Source organism: Astatotilapia calliptera, chromosome 11, assembly GCF_964374335.1.
Source record: "Astatotilapia calliptera chromosome 11, fAstCal68.1, whole genome shotgun sequence".
In the NCBI taxonomy this organism is placed as follows: Eukaryota; Metazoa; Chordata; class Actinopteri; order Cichliformes; family Cichlidae; genus Astatotilapia; species Astatotilapia calliptera.
In genome coordinates, this window is record NC_137432.1 from 37094346 (window position 1) to 37111538 (window position 17193).

The following is a 17193-nucleotide window of genomic DNA, read 5'->3' on the forward strand; positions in this document are numbered from 1 at the left end:
AGGGTCGTTTTACATTTAAAAATGCAAATTTAAAAATATGTACAGTTTGAATATAGATACAGTCACCTATATAACAAATTCAAATCAGCTGCAACAAAAGGCTAATACACACATTAATGAATCAGTAATTAAGGCCAGTGACATCATGTAAATGATCCTGATTTCATTTTAGGTACTTTAGGTGAAGTCTGATGCTCAAAGCTTTGCAGATTAATTACAAAGTAAGTTGATTGAGGAGGATCGTGACTTTATTTGTTTAGCCAGTTTCAAAGGTCAATTTATTAAATTCTTTTAATTCTTCGAGTTTAATTCTGGTTTATTTTTAAGGACAATAAATGTTTGCATTATGTTTTACTTTATAGAAGATAATGAAATCTGAAAATAAATTTATGACAGTTTGAGTCATGGATAAAAACATGGCTGATGACATCGTCAGTTCATCTTTAAATGATACAATTTACATTTTTAATATAAAAAAATTTAAATATCCAAAGTGTTTCATGTAAAATGGATCAATTAAAGGAGAGTCACTGAGGAGCAAAGGCACCACATAGCAGAACAATTTTCCACAAAGAAAAGACATCTCCACCTTTTTAATGTAAACATGTTATGTTCAGGTAGATCGTGTACGTTTGGTCTAAAAATGTGTTTTTTTCCCAACACATTTACTTCTTTGAAAGGTCTTCAACGAGAAATTTCTCATTTGCCAAAAGGCTTTCATAGAAGATGTCTTTGCAGGCTGCACTGGCTTTCAGGGGACCACTGTAGAGCTCCCTCATCCTGTCCTGAGAGGTAGGCAGAGCTCTAATTTTGTCATATTGTTCTTGGTCGATAACTCCCTTGTATTGGAGCTCATCCAAAATGGGTGGGATGTTGCTCACTCTCTGGATCAGCTGGACTCTGTGTTTGTCCACAAAGTGGTTTTCTGAGGAAAGATTGCAGAGATTCATCACATATGTTGATAATCAAAGACTAAATCCATGCATAGCTTACATCCTCTGTTACTTATTTCCAAACAGAACTCACTGATATGTGTTAAACATTAAAGACTGATTCATTGGTGTTTCTTTTTACTTTGTACATAATCAAATCTAACTCGGTATCTTTCTGCTTTTTTCCCTCTTCACCCTCAAACCAGTCAAACAGATGTCTGCCTCTGCCTGAGTCTGTTTCTTTCTTCCCCTCTCTGACACTGTCTGATTATTGGATGCCAATATTCAGCACTAATGTTGTCATACCAAAGGGAACCCACCACAGCCAAACACAAAGTGCAGTTCTTTTTATACACAAATCATGTGAAACATCTAACCTTGTACTTTACCACTTCTTTGGTTTTCATCTGAAAGTGAAAAATGAACCAGTGAAAATAGAGAAACACTATTTACTGGGCTGATCTACCAGTAGGCGTTAGCTTTAATAACTGTCAAGTGTTCTCCGACTGTGAGGTGCCCACACTTGAAAAAGACCAGACTTTGAATTTCACTCAACTTTATTTTGACCAGGTAGATAGGTAGGTAGCAGCAGGTAAAAAACCTTTCAACACAAAAATAAAGAACATTTCATTAACCATTCAGATAAATTACATGCATTACACAGAAGACAGATGAAATAACAAAATACACTTCAGTAAAGCCATTTACCATGTGGTTAACTGTTAATTTAACTGTGGTTCTTAAATATACAAAATGTGTCTTCTTTGCATTTAACATTTTTATAAACAATTGTATTTTAAAGTATACATTTTAGAGTTTACAAACATTTTAATAGAGACTTTAAGGATTTTCTTAAGAATTATTTTCTTTAAATCAAAATCAAACATTTATTCACTAGTTTTACGATCCACCCAAGGATTTGGGGGTAACTATTTTTAATATTAAGTAACATAAATATGTGGGAACACTAACTGCACAAACAATTTATTCAAACTTAAGCATTCTTTTTTGTCAATATAATTTCTTTAAACTTAAATGCAGCAACTATTTCCCTAAGCATAAAACATTTGCACAACTGAGCTTCCATAGTTCCAAATATATGTGCAGCAAATGTGAGCTCAAGAGCTTACCGATAGCCCGTCTTGTTCAAAGTCTTCCTCACAGTGGAAAAGTGGATCGTACTTTGTTCGCTGTCCTCTCAGTATGTCACACATGGGTCAAATGACTGCTGCATGCATTTTAAGGTCTACTAGGCACGCCCACCCTTGATTGCTCTAATGTGGCTCACCTGGCAGGGCGGCGCACACCAGGCCGCGCTTAGTTGTTGATTGCACCCAAGGTCTAAACAGCGGCAATGCGCAAGCAGCAGCACCGAACAGGTAGAGGGCAGGAGGAGGAAGAGAGGAATAACAGCCACACCTACTAGGTCAGCACTGTCGTTAGCTGAATACAGCCACAGATGATGTCGTCTTCACTGCCCTGCACTCTCTCTTCATACATGTGAAATATAACAAACTCTCTCTCAGCAGGCTGTTTGTGAAGCTGACTGGCAGACTCGTCAGAATCAGAATCAGAAAGGGTTTTATTGCCAAATGTTGAGCAGGTTTACAACATTAGGAAATTGCTGCGGTGCTTCAGTGCAAACATACTGTCATAAAAATATAAGAATAAGAATTAAAAGTGCTAAGTAGATAGATATATACATGATATATACATGAGTGCAGGTGGTGATCAGTGCCAAACATGGAATGATGCAGTGAACACAGCGTAGGGTCATGTGTTAGTGGTGGGAACAGTCATACGGTTATTGTTCATGTGTCCGACAGCAGAGGGGAAGAAACTGTTCTTATGGCGAGAGGTTCTGGTGCGAATGGACCGGAGCCTCCTGCCTGAGGGGAGCAGGTCAAACAGACTGTGTCCAGGGTGAGAAGGGTCAGCTGAGATCCGAGCTGCACGCCCCAGTGTCCTGGAGGTGTACAGGTCCTGCAGAGATGGGAGTCTGCAGCCAATCACCTTCTCAGCAGAGCGCACAACACGCTGCAGTCTCTGTTTGTCTCTGATAGTGGCTCCAGCGTACCACATGGTACCACACTCTGGTCTTTAGGAACACATTGTGCAACTGGATACTGGACTTCCTGTCAAACAGGCTGCTGTTCAGACTGGTAATCACGGCTCCTCCCCTCTAGGGCCACACTGGAGGCCCCCAGGGTCGTGCACTCAGCACCCTCCTGTTCATGTTGAACAGCCATGACTGCTCTCACAGACATGGAGAGAATATCTTCATGAAGTTAGAGGACAACACCACCATCATCACTCTGTTGGAGGAGATCAGCCGTGCACAGCTGTGCAGTTTGGTGCAAAGACAACAACTCACTGCTCAGTGTCAACACATGTTGGAGCTAATGGTCAGACAGCAGGAGAGTTTACTTCATGGTGAGAATACATCAGTTACATACTTCACCATGAACAGGTGTTTATTTTATATCTGAATTATTTCTTCATTCACATTTTAGTTACCAGCATAAAGAGATCACAGGAACATTTGCCACCTGTGTTGCATAATGATCACTAAAATAAACCTTCAAAGTGAACGTGGTACAGTGATGATACAGTTTTGTAGACGTGCTTAAATCTTACCTTTTCTAACAGTGCGGGTCCAAACTGACTGAAGCTCTTTCTGGCGTCAGTCTGAGCTGGAAGTCACTGTCTGGATTCTTCATGTACACTTCAAAGAAATTTGGAGTTCTGCTTTCATATCTGAGCTTTAACGCCTGTTAAAGAATGAAAAGATAAAGTCAGAACCTGTAAGATATTTTTCCACTGAGGGAGAGAAATCTGATGATTATTCATTCATATAATTTAAACAGACTAATATATTTACTGACCTTACACAGATTTATAAATTGTTTTGGGATCAAATGAGCAGTAAATAAATTCAACATACCTGAGGACAGATTTCTGCACCATCCAAATCTGCTCTTAGGGTGAAACAATTAAACATTTTCAAGGACTTTTCTGGATGCGGCTTTCGGATGATTTTGTATCCACAGGATTCTTCTCTCCATCGTCTACAGAGCGAGAGAATATATATGTTTATATGTGTGTGTGTAAAGATGCTACAGGGATCCAATATTGTAATATTACTGTCTGCTGATTTATTTGTTGCACATTGTCCTTCTTATACTGTGAAACATGTAATAACCTGCTGTAGCCCAGGATCACGTGGGATCAGATAAACATGCAGTGTGAGGAAAGCTGTGTTGGTCTGATATATCAACACGTTACAGTTGATTTCCACAGGAACGCCCACTTTCATCAGGAGCGCTCTTGGAGAGAAAATCAGACACTTTTTCCACAACATCTCCACAGTCATCTATGTGAAGGACTGCAAACTTGTCCAATATGTCAGGGACGTCATCTGCACAAGAAAACTTGAATCGTAAATGTAATTTATTGTTAAATAATAATGTCTTCATGTCCTCTTACTGATGCAGATCCAGTGTGGCAGGTGAACTTCATTTAACTTCCCAGCAGTGACTGTGACGTCCATCAGAGGACCTGCAGGCATGTATTGTCTGCTCTCCATCCTCTCCATGTGTCCGTTTTTTACATATTTATTTGTTTTTGACTTTATTTGGTTCCTGAGGTGATACCTGATCATCTCTGCACCAGATTCTGCTCATCTTCATTAAAGCCTTTCTGGTCACCTCCACACACTCTCGGCTGTACTTCTCCATCATCACATTCACTACATCCTGAGTGTTTGCTGCTTTCAGTTTGCTACTTGAGATGAGGAGTGAATCTTTCTGCTATTCAATCAGTGACTTGAATTCATCCAAGTGAGCAGCTTCTCAGTCGTCATAGTTACCACCTGGAAAATGAAAAAGTCATTTTGTACCTGCAGGACTGAAGCAGCCTGTCACTTCTTATGCAGGAGGTGCAGGGCCAGCGATGGTGACACAGCAGATCCTGACACGTATCTACACAACTACATGGATGTTTGCTCCTTCATGTTGAAATTAGCGTCACATGTTTAAATATAGTCTTTAAATGATTTTGAGCAACCTTTGAATGAAAGATGTCCAACATCACACATCACAGGTTACATTTTCATATCGTCAGTTATTTCCACCTGCATTTTGTTCCTATGAAGTTACAGCTGAATAATTCAGTTTGTCTTTTAAAGGTAAACTATAAAACTTGCTAAGGTTACAGGTTTCCATAATTTCCTTCAGGATTAATAAAGTATTATCTATTAAGGACAAAACGGGGGGGTTACCACTGTCCCGGGTTCGACTCCACCACCAGACCTTTGTGTGTGGAGTCTGTATGTTCTCTCTGTGTTTGTTGGGTTCTCTCCGAGTACTTCAGCTTCCTCCCACAGTCCAAAGACATGCAGTTAGTGTGGTTTAGTTAACTGGTGATTCTAACCTGCCCATAGGTGTGAATGGTTGTCTGTCTCTCTGTAGTAGACTGCCGTCCAGGGTGTACCCCGCCTCTCGCCCTGTGGTAGCTGGGATAGGCTAATAAGGATAATGGATGGGTGGAAAATGTAAACTGGGTTAAATGATTAAGATAAACCTCACTGACACTTGTTCTTCGTGCTGCTGGATTAAAATGGAGTTGATGGAGTCGACGCTGATCAGCCTTTGTAGAACTGAACGCTCCAGAAAGGCTGGAGTTTAAATGAACGAACGAACCAGAAAACAAGGGTAAAAAGGAGTCTTTAATAACAATTAAACCATATAAAAATTTGTACGTACAAGTCAAAATATAAGGACACATTTAGGAACAGTCTGAGTTTCTTCCTTAGACGAATAAAGTCCTCAGAGTCAGGAAACATCCAGTTCTGTGTAAATAAAGCCGTCCGATCCCGGTCTGACATTTCTGATGTTTGTAACGTTTCTTATTGACTGCTTCCATCATTTTAATGTACTTTTAGTCATTCATTTAACTATTCCTCATTCTTACTGTTATTTATGTGTTGATCTTTCTCATTCTGTGATATTTCAGTTTGACTGACTGATGCTGCAAATCAAAATGATCCTGTAGGAAAATAAAGACTGACCTGAACATCTCATCTCTTAAAATACAAAAGCACAGTAATCATCTTACTGAGTGATCTTCATTGTACATTGTTTCATTGTTTTTAGGCCGCTTCATTCCAGCAAAAGTTTCACCGTATAAACATGAAAGACGTGTTTTTACAGATTTTAAAATGTTAAAAAATGAACGAGTTTCTGACAGTAAATAGTTAATAGACACCAATGTTGCTCCCTGATGTATCCGAAAAAATATTTTATTGATAAAGAACAATTGTATTTATGTTTCTATATTTAGTAGAAAGCCAATATAAAATGTTTAGTGACGTGCTTAAAAGGGAATTAAAAAAAAAAAAACAATGATTAAAGCAGGATATTAAAGATTAAAAAGTATAAAATTCTCCAGTTTATCTTCAAAGCAGTCGTCAAAACTTCTTAAAATGTGAGAAACATGGCAGTAACAGATCCAGGTCATGATGTTCCTCAGTAACTTCTAACCTTGGAAACTTTTCTCATTCAGGCTTCACTCCAAACCAGACTGAGCATCGACCACAAGAACAAAAGACAGAAGATAACAGAGTTCATATGGTGTTAATGTAAAATTATTCTGGAAGACTTTTCTTTATGTGGCACATTTATACTGTGACATGGATTTATCGTCTTCAACAAAATGAGAATCATAAAGCTGTTCATGATATCTTTGTATGTAATTATACATATAATGCTCATTTTCAGGTTAATATTTTTAATTTTGGACTGTACTCGAGTAGCTTTGTCTGAGTCACAGTTCAAAATCATCCTCATTTGTCTTATACTTGGTTTGGTTGTAGCTCCTCATCCTCTCTGAAACAAGCTTCTTTTTTACTCCTCTCCCTTTAAGGCAACTTTGTTCTTATTGGCTGTTTCCCACAAACAGAAGGTTTGAGGGACAAGTGGGTGGAGCTTCTGTGATAAGGGCCAGAATTGGAGATCAGCAGTATTAGGATACCGCCCCTCAATGACATCACACATTACAGAAGTTAAAAAAACCACATAAACCTGAGTGTTTGTCTCACAGTGAGTATCTGTAAACATGATGATCTCATTATCGTAAATTTGAAAGTGTATAAATGAAAACAAAGAAAAGCACAACAAATGCCGTCTTTTTACAAACTGCGCTGCTAGAAACAAACAGAATGTGTTTCTATGAAAGAAGGAAATGAAATCACTGTCAGATCATTTCTACACGTTTAAACCTGAAATAATTCTGCAGAAAATAAAAACATGAGAACAGAAAATTAAAGAGAGAAAGTTAAAATAAAATGAAAAGATTAAATATTAAAATAAAAAAATGCTTCAAAAATCTTGATCTCATCCTCATGTTTGCATCAACCTAAGAACACACACACACAAACACACACACACACACACAGTACAGTAATTTTCAAATCGATGTTATTTCCTGTATTTTAACCTCAAATCTGCTCCTACATTATAAACTCTCCCTCATGTCAGAGTCAGTTGGACGGGCAGTCAGACTCTCTGCTACTTTCCATACTACAATCATGTAGTGCACTGAAAATAAATTCAGAAGCTACAAATCTAACTATACAAAAGTATTTTGGATTAAGTAAAATATTCATAAAATCAATGACGCCATTTTGATTGTTACCTTTGCATCATGAGCTGCTGTCTGATAACTTCTGCACCAGATCATTTCTGTTAATTTTCCTAAAAACCTTCTTGGTCACCTCCACAGACTTTTCTGTGTAGGTCTGCACCACCAGGTCCACCAGGTCACAGGTGCTGGCCTTCTCCAGTTTGCTCTCTGGGATGGGTTGGAGCTCCACCAAAACATCACGGTCCCGCAGGAACCACTTGAACTTTTCAAGCTCCTCCTTTTTCAGATCTTCCAACATTTCCAAAAGCTTCTCTCTGTCTGAGTGGACTGTTAATGCCTGAGAACAAATGAGGAGATATAATTTGATATCAATCAGTTATCCAAAAATAAAATTATGCATAACAACCATCCAATTCAATCACGAGGGGGTTTTATTCAGTTTTACATTCTGAATTATGTTTAACCTGCATTTTAATGACTTAAAGCTTTTGTGTGTAAAGTCAGGCGTTACTCACCTTTGGCATCTGTGCTGCAGCATCACTGTCCCACTGTAACTTTAGCTTTTTATGCTCTTCTTCTTCTTCTGGATCCTCATCGTACCTCTTTCTGTTGGATTTGAACAATGCCTGGTAAAGTTAAAGCAAAGAAAGGAATATGATTAGATCAGTGATTAGTTAGTTAAGTGTAAGAACCATGACATTTAAACATTTTTAACACAGCAGTTAAAATATTGCTTTTAAAAAATGTAAATCTTATGAATGAAGCTGTGTTGTGTAAAGTCAGAATAAGTTTCTTACTCACTTTCCTTCCCCGTGCAGGAGGATGTTTATCCACCGAGTGTTTCTCTGAGAAAGAAGAAAGATGAAACATAAATATTGATTGATTTGATTCATGAAGAGTTTTCCGATGGAGTGGAGTGTGTTTAATGTGCCAGGTTAAATATGCTATGAAAACATCAGAATCAGACTAGCAGCAGATATCTAACATTAATGGACTCAGATAAAGTGACCAGGCCCCGCCCACTTTGGAGTCATTAGAACAGCCAAATAAGGACCTACAGTAGTCCAGCCTAGAAGGAATAAAATGCATTAACTGGTTTTTCAGTATCACTCTGAGACAAAAAGTTTCTCATTTTATTCATAATCATCTGAATTTTTAAAGGATGAATCGTGGTCAGCAGGTTCCTCTGTCTTTGGCTGCATCCACACATATAAGGCTCATTATTGTAAACTTTGCATATCGTTTCTTAATGGTTTGTGTTATATCACCACCTTTTGTTATGGCAATGATCTTTTAAAATGTATTTGATGCACATTTTAGTGTGGAGGGAGATATTTTTTGAAATGAGCTCAGAAAAATCCCTGTTTTGAAAAACAAAGGGTAAATGGGCGGTTCTTATTTAGTACTTTTCTACCAGATGTCTCATTCATCCATTCATACAAACACTTTTTCTGGGCTTTCTATCTCAAAGTCACACTCCAGTGAGCCGGGTTCAATGTCCTGCCAAAGGATACTGAATCCAGACTGCAGCAGCCCAGAATTGAACCACCAACCTTCTTGATAACCATGTGCACATCCTTTGTCCCGTTTTCATTTTACTTCCTGTTTTATTTTCAAAGCTGGGTTGTTCCTTTTCCTGTCTGCATTCATGTCTATGATTAAGTTACAAGTGCTTTAGTATCCCTCTCCATGGTGTGTATTTAGTCTGTGCATTTTCACTCTTCCTGGTCATTTTCTCATCAGCTTTAACTCCTGTTGTCTCCCTGCATCAGCTTTTCCTTCTTGTTTTGGATTCTGTGGTCATTTTTTTTGCTTCTATCGCAGTGGTTTTCATTCCAGTTTCACTCTATTTTTAGTTTTGAGTAAAGTCTAAGTGTGTCCAGTTCATCTTCAGTAAGGCAACAACTATGAGTTTTTTCTTGAATACTAAAAGTAATTTACTGAAAAGATAGAACAGTTAATATCTGTGAACCTACCAGCTGCCAACGTGCCGACACCAGCTGCTCCCCTTGAGGATCCTGCAGCTGTGAAACATTGAGGAAAATTTACTGTAAGAAGTTAATTGGTTTAAACCACGTTTAATGTAAGGAACAAATGGAATATGGACGCTTGATGTCATTGTTTAATGTATCAGAGTTTAATAATGAAGGTTATGGTCAAACCATAATCATGTAAAAAAAACAACATATCAAGTAATACGTCATATGAGAGGGCATGGAAAGAGATGTACAACACACTTTGCATTTTTTCAGTACATCATCACAATGATGCCATAAAGTTTCTTCATGAAGTTAGAAGACAACACAACCATCATCACTCTGTTGGAGGAAATCAGCTGTTCAGGAAAAAGCCTGGGACTCACAAACCCCTCCAGCATGATAAGGAAGTGATTCACAGAGGGCTGAATACATGAATATTATATTTATCTCTGTAAAGAAAGAAATATAAGCAGGATTGAGTTTAGTGACTCGCTGCCACCGAGAGCTGAGAGACTGAGAGCTCCTCCTTTAGAATGAAAACTTGAAGACAGAACAAAGTATGTAAGCTAACGAAAAGTAAAATTGTGGCGGGAAAAAGGTGTGATTGACTGTTCACTAGGATTCATCAGCGTTCTATGTGTCACATTATATAAAACCACAGAACAGGTAACATTGATGAACCTACCAGCCGACAGAGAGCTGACAGCAGCTGCTCCCACTGAGGATCCTGCAGCTGTGAAACATTGAGGAAAATTTACTTTAAGAAGTTAATTGATCTGCCATCATAACAGGAAACTAATACAAATGTCTAATAGAAACACAGATTGTAGTTCCTTTGCTTTTCTAATTCTGATCTATTTGACTGCACTAGTGATAATTTCATTTGTTGGGCTAGTCAGTTAGTTATATTGCTAGAGACAGAAGGGCAGGCATTCAGACAAAGGCAGTTACAGGGAGGCGAGTCTCCCCACCAGCAGCTTAAACTGATTTCTGGTGATTACTACTAGGGTAATACTCTACAGTAAAACAGACCCCAAACCTTTAAACCAGTCCAGTATCTCCTGTATAAGGGGTCATCTCAGCTCTAACACAACATAAATACTTATTATATATATGTAATATATGTAATATATGTAATTCTCTAACCTGCAACGTGGCCAGAAACTGGATGACACGTTTAATGTAAGAAAAATTGGAATATGGACGCTTGATGTCATTGTTTGATGCATCAGAGTTTAATAATGAGCTGTGTCATCTGATTAAACAGGTGTAGCCGTCATGTCTGAGATTTGGTTTCAGACCATTTCAATGCAATTTCAGAATAATGTTGAAAAATGTGTTTTGAAATCTGGAATAAGCTACGTTCAACTGCGCCCTGCCATACGGGTCACTGCAGATGTTTGATTTGGCAGTTTTACAGCCGATACCCTTCCTGACATAACACAAAGGGGGATTTGTGCCTCTGACTGGAATCAAACCAGCATCCTTTCCTCTCCAAGTAAACCATACTTCTGTTCTATGGAGCTCTTTTCTAAAACCTTTCTGTAATAAATGGTGCCATTTTTGTTTCTTATCACAAGCTGATACCTAACAGCATCAGCTCCAGATCATCCTGTCTGTCTGTGCTAGTTTGTTCTTTGTCCCTCCTTCAGTTTTCCTTTACTAATGTTTGGTGTTGTTACTGGTTCTCCCTCCGTCTCTCGTCATCTGTGTCATCTTCTTCATATTTCTCTGACTCTGTTTTGTTCTTCTTTTTTTGTTCTTGTACTTTTTGCCATCTCTGTGAAGCACTTCCTGTCCCTTTGAACGTTTTGATTAAAGAGAGTGAGCATGTAATCGCTTCTGTTTGGTTGGGTTGTCTATTAGCAGTCTAGCATCCACAGTTTTCAGGATAACTGTCATGGTCCTGGGCCGGGTTGGCCCAGTATTCTTAGTTCTCTTGTATTTTTGTATTCAGTTCCCTGTTTAGGTTCTGTTTCCTGAGTTGCCCTGTTATGTTGTTCCCTGTGTGCTTTCCCTTTGTGACTCTCACCCCTTGTGTGCCCCTCTATGTATTCATGAGCCCTTGTCCCCTTTCGTGTTTTATTCCATGTTTTCCCCAGCCTGTTATGTCTGTGTTCTCCCCGTGCTCTCTCCTCCTGTCTGAACCTCTGTGTACTTCCTGTTTGACTCTGCCCGGCTCCCGTCAGTGTTATGTTCACCCCGCCCTGTCTCGTTATGGTTATCTGTGTCAGCTGTGTTCCCCGTGTGTTCCCACTTTCCTCGTTAACCCTCTGTGTATTTCTGTCTGCGTCTCCCTCTGTTCGGCGTCGCGTTCTCCCTCATGTTGTGTGTTATTCTCCCCATGGTTCCTGGTACATCTCATGTTTAGTTTTTCCAGTTTAGTTCAGTACTGTTTTGTGTTTCACCTTTAAGCCAGCATTAAAACTGTGATCTTTAAGTTTATCCCCGTGTCTGTGAGTCTGCATCTTGGGTCCTTCTCCTGCCTGCCACACAACGAATCATGACAATAACATTTTCAGATTCTGGGTGATGGTAGATACTGAGAACAGCTCGAACTGATTTAATTTTGGTGAAATTTGGGTCAAGACCACACTGAATGTGAAAATCGGTAAAAAAAAAAAGAAAAGAAAAAAAAATCATTTTTTATGGATTTTTAAACTTCACAACAATATGCTCGGCTTTGGGGAACATGAGTACTTATAACCTTACAACATATAACCTTGATCATCACTGGTAACTTTGACCTTGGACGCTAACAATGAAGGTTAAGGTCAAACCATAATCAAGTAAAAAAACAAAAATCCATATCCAGTAATACGACATGTGAGCAGCATGGAAGGAGATGTGCAACACACTTTTTATTTTTCAGTTCACAATGATGCCATAAAGTTTTGAAGGCTTATAGAAGCCAAAGATTTCAGCCAATTCTGCTCCAATCACATGGGTGAAGATGATCAAATACACCATCTTAGTATGTAATACTTCAAGGTCAAAGGTCAGGGTCATGCCATACAGGACAAAGCTTCAGTTTCAATTTAATCATCTCTAAAATTTAAAGCAACATCTTAGTCATTAGGGAACATAAGCACAGTTAGTATTGATCAGTTTTCTGTTTCATTATATAAAACTGAGTTAATATTGATGAAGCTACCAGCCGACTGAGAGCTGACAGCAGCTGCTCCCACTGAGGATCCTGCAGCTGTTAATAAATAACAAGGAAAGTTTTTAATTTCTTAACAAATGTTCAAACTTTTTAACTTTCATTATGCCAGCAAACTGAAACATTAGAGACTCAGTGCCACCAAATTAAAACAATTAAATAACTACACCAAAGAATATTCCACTAAACTCTGGTCTACTAAAAAAGAAGAAGAAGAAAATCATTCATTTATAATCTGAGTAAAAGGTTCGTCTAAATGCTCCTTTCGTGTGATATCTTACCTTCAGCTTGACCAGACTCTGGATGGTCATCTGGAATTCAAGGAAAATCAAAATATGGATACTTGACATTAGAGTTAAATATGAAAGTTTCATCTGAATAAAGCTGAGTATTCAAGCAGCTGGTTGCCATGGGAACCCATTCTCTGAAACGCTCTATGCACTGTTGTTGAGCTAATCTGAAGGCCACGTGAAGTTTGTAGCGACTGACTCTGCAGAAAGTTGGAGGCCTCTGTGATTTTACGTGGCCCGTCACTTTGTGGCTGATTGGCTGTCGTTCTTTGTTATAATACCACTAACAGCTGACTGTATGTATAATATTTTGTAGCAAGGGAATTTCACCACAGGACTAATGTTGTGGATTTTCTATGATATATATGACATATGTACCTGTACACACTGGACATATACTCACATATGTAATCGTATATACTTCTATATACTAAATATATACTTATACTGGAGTATTTTTTTTCTACTCGTTCAAAATCACAAGACCCAAATATTTAGGTCAAAGATTATCTTCAATAATATTAATGAAGTTTGTGCCCTTTATTGTACAAACACATGCTGATCAATACTGTTTGAAAATGTACTATTTAGGATCAATAAGTAACCTTTGACTGTGTTATGGCCAACGGTGACTGGTTCAAACAAAGGTTTCTTTGGCACTGCTAAAGTATGCGCATAGGACACTTTCTCTGCGTTTATCTGTAGCGCCTCACGCTGTGTCCAGCCCTTTCGATGCCTATACGGCAAACAAACCTGCCCCCTGTGCGTGAAGCTGGGATTCTGGTTCTCACCTCAGCCACCAGAAGGCAAGAAAAACCTTTACTCGGCATAGAAAGCAGCTTACGTCTGGCATGCGTACCTGACAAAATTGTCAAATTGATTAACTGTTAACTGCCGTTTTCTCATCAAACGGACAAAGTGAGCCAATTCAATGATGGATGTAAAAGTTATGGGGCAGGGTCAGAAAGTTATGCATCATACGTGGAAGATGAAAAGAAAGAACAAAGGATGAAAGAGTACCCAACGGCAGGCGGAGGGGTCACTGATCCCATATAAGAGGAGGGTCGATATGCCCCGCTCTGCTGCTTCTTCCCTGTCTGTCTGTTGTGTGTCTGTGCTGTTTGTGCTTTGAGGCTCTACACTCTGGGGTTGCTTCGCTTTGCTTGTTCACTTTTTCTGTCATCCTGGTTTATTGTACTGATTTCTGCTGTTCATATGACACTGTTTAATAAACTCTGTTCTAAGAATTCTACTCTTTTCCAGAGGATCTTTTTGAGTGATTGGATCTTAACTGGATCTGAAAAGCTGGACGTCCACAGCATTGGTGGGATAAGGTTATCATACTGGCTTCAAAATGTGCGACTCGACACTTGTTGCACAGGTGGCGTCTTATCACAGGACCACTGAACTGCTGAGAACGAGTGATTCTTTCACATGTTTGTAGAAGAGTCTGCATGTCTTAGTGCTGATTTTATACACCTGAGGCCATGGAAGCGATTTTAACACATGAATGAAAGGATGTGGATGAGCGAGTGAATACTTTTGGAAACATCGTGTCAACCAAACTGCTGCAGACTCTTTTAAGTTTGATGGAAAAAAAACATCTTACATTTGACATTATATGACATACAGTATTTCTTATATTAGTAACAGTGTGGGTAATATTGCTTCATAACCACTGACCTGCTTGAATTTCACATTTCCATAGTGGCTCATCAGCTGGTTCACCATCAGCTGGGTGAGTGTGCACCAGTGTAAGTATGAGTTCACTGCCTGGATTCTTAACGTACACCTCATAGAAGTTTTGCCTATTGTATCTGAGGGTTAACTCCTGTGTTTGAAAAACAAAAACAAAGGAACTTTAAAATACCTCTGTGAGCGCGCACACACACACACACACACACACACACACACACACACACACACACACACACACACACACGCACACACGCACACACACACACATGCGTATAACGCCCCTGCTTGTGCCATCTTTTTGATTGATGGCCCCAGCCTTGACCTTTTGACCCTACCGGAAGTGACTAATCAAATCCAGATGTGTGTAATATGATCCATAAGCGCGACGAATTGCATCCTGTGGGGGAGGGGGGTACTCCGGAAGTGTCTAATGGATTCCATATTACACACATCTGGATTCGATTAGTCACTTCCGGAGTACTTCCGGTAGGGTCAAAAGGTCAAGAGTGGGGCCATCAATCAAAAAGATGGCACAGGCAGGGGTGTTATACTCTCTCACATGTAGCACAAACTTTACCTTTGGTTGAATTTTTGCACTTGTGTTGTCGGCTTTGAGGCTGAAAGTACGCTCAGTTTGCAGGTACTTGTCTGGGTGTGGTTTCTTGATTCTTTTGTATCCATCTGAGGATTCTTCCTTGTCTATTCCCTGTTATCAGATGATATCAGTCATCAGCAGCTGAAGATTTTAAAATTCAGTTTGGATTTAAAATCGCAAAATAAATTCATGACGAACTGTTAGGATAATGATCATTTTAGCTTATTACACTTTTATCATTGAGTTTGCAGTCAGTATGATGTCATATTTAAAAATAATGGTCAGTGTGCCCAGATAATATTTTTCACCTTGTGTCTAGTATAAAATATAAAAGCAATCGTACTGTGACTTTCTTTGCCTGCACTGATCCTAATACATTGAATCTGTTCAGTTACCTGTTCCAGAGCAGGATCCTGTCGGATTGGATAGACGTGGAGTTTAAGAAATGATGTGTTGGGTTTATAGTACATCAACGTGTAACAGCTGATTTTCAAAGGAAAGAATAAACGTATCAGAGCCCCTATTAGAGAGAAATGTGGTTCAGTTAACTTGACATGTGTTGGTGTGACCTCAGACACTTTTTCCACAACATCTCCACAGTCATCTATGTGAAGGACTGCAAACGTGTCCAATATGTCAGGGATGTCATCTGCAGGAGAACACAACAACACAAACATGGTGAGAAGAACAGTTTATAACAGTTTGTGCGCTCACTGTCAGAAATGTCAAACATCTGAAAGTCTTCCTTCATGTCCTCTTACCGATGCAGATCCAGTGTGGCAGGTGAACTTCATTTAACTTCCCAGCAGTGACTGTGACGTCCATCAGAGGACCTGCAGGCATGTATTGTCTGCTCTCCATCCTCTCCATGTGTCCCTCCCAAGATCTAAACTGGTACTGAAAGCTGGTCTTTCCCTTACAGACCCAGCGCAAGCCCGACACTCTGCATTCAAAGTGTCCTGCTGCAGACTGAAGGCTGAAACAGGAATTAAATACACACTCATGAAGGAACAACAGAGTGAATGGAAACACAGAGAGTAGTCGTGTGAATCGGATGCAAAATGAAGAATTTCCTCTGGGAAAGGGATGGGTGTCGAAACCCGGTTCTTGTTGAGAACCGGTTCCCACTGTTTCAATTCCTTGGAGTTGTTTGCCACTTTTAAAAACGATTCCCTTATCGATTCCAGTCGCCCCGAATGACGTCACCACGTTGCGGAGCGTCATTTACCTGGCAGGAAACACGGCGCCTAAGCGGCTCAAACGCTCAAAAGTTTGGTTATACTTTATGAGAACAGATGACAACAGGGCAACTTGCAATACTTGCAAAGTAGATATTTCATTTAAGGGAGGAAACACTACGAATATCAAAAGCATTTGCTCACAAAACACGCGATGACCTTAAATGAATGTCGTGTTTTTAATTCCGCTCCGGACTCGTGAATCTCAACCCAGCAGCAGCGGTAACGTTTGCACTTCCTCTCCCGTTAATGCAGCAGGTAAATAATCAACTAACAGTGCATATTATGTTAGTGCGATCTGCCTTATTACAAACCTGCCATGACTGTGCATTTAGTGACCATGATGAGAGAGACAGAGTCTGGCTCAGATGCTGGCAGTTCTCGCTGCAGTCTACCGGCAGCGTCTCCTTTCAGGCAGGATAGATGAACGTCACTGAGCAGTGACTCAGTTTGTGGTCAAAGGCTTGCACCCATTTGCCACAGCAGATGATTTTCAGTAAGTGAATGTGTTTAATTGTAGGCAGGGACATTACTGGATATTCTTGTGTTATTGCTACAGAATGATTTATGTTATACTTTGTTATTGCTACAGAAGAATATTTATTTTATTATTTTACATTTACAATGTTTTTCCTGGGGACCCTGTGACGCCCCAT

General features: G+C 39.4%; 1 protein-coding gene and 2 long non-coding RNA genes across 7 annotated transcripts in view; 1 reads left to right on the top strand and 2 right to left on the bottom strand.

Moving 5' to 3' along the window:
- Window positions 1-245: 245 nt before the first annotated feature.
- LOC113032214 (uncharacterized) lies at window positions 246-1435 on the bottom strand. The gene is made up of 2 exons (XR_003273847.2): window positions 1310-1435; window positions 246-925 (listed from the first exon to the last, which is right to left on the bottom strand). It is a non-coding gene; the product is annotated as an uncharacterized LOC113032214 (long non-coding RNA).
- LOC145431986 (uncharacterized) lies at window positions 248-4644 on the top strand. Of its 2 annotated transcripts, none has more exons than XR_013912324.1 (2): window positions 248-792; window positions 4427-4644. It is a non-coding gene; the product is annotated as an uncharacterized LOC145431986 (long non-coding RNA). The 2 variants fall into 2 exon arrangements; XR_013912325.1 differs by lacking the exon at window positions 4427-4644 and adding an exon at window positions 1139-1375 and having other exon boundaries at window positions 676-792.
- A 995-nt stretch (window positions 4645-5639) lies between these two features.
- Window positions 5640-17193, bottom strand: part of LOC113031773 (uncharacterized) — a 34741-nt gene continuing 23187 nt past the window's right edge. The window contains exons 16-26 of one of the 4 annotated variants that reach the window (XM_080308551.1): window positions 16061-16275; window positions 15695-15948; window positions 15282-15410; window positions 14690-14837; window positions 12998-13027; window positions 12708-12755; window positions 9551-9598; window positions 8376-8419; window positions 8090-8200; window positions 7626-7911; window positions 5640-7346 (exon numbers count right to left, since the gene is read on the bottom strand). In XM_080308551.1, coding sequence (XP_080164677.1) covers window positions 7633-7911; window positions 8090-8200; window positions 8376-8419; window positions 9551-9598; window positions 12708-12755; window positions 12998-13027; window positions 14690-14837; window positions 15282-15410; window positions 15695-15948; window positions 16061-16275 — 1306 coding nt within the window. In that variant the 3' untranslated portion in view covers window positions 5640-7346; window positions 7626-7632. Of the gene's footprint in view, window positions 7347-7625; window positions 7912-8089; window positions 8201-8375; window positions 8420-9550; window positions 9599-9620; window positions 10287-12707; window positions 12756-12997; window positions 13028-14689; window positions 14838-15281; window positions 15411-15694; window positions 15949-16060; window positions 16276-17193 lie in introns of those variants that run through there. The other 3 variants (XM_080308552.1, XM_026184184.2, XM_026184188.2) reach the window with 3 other exon arrangements.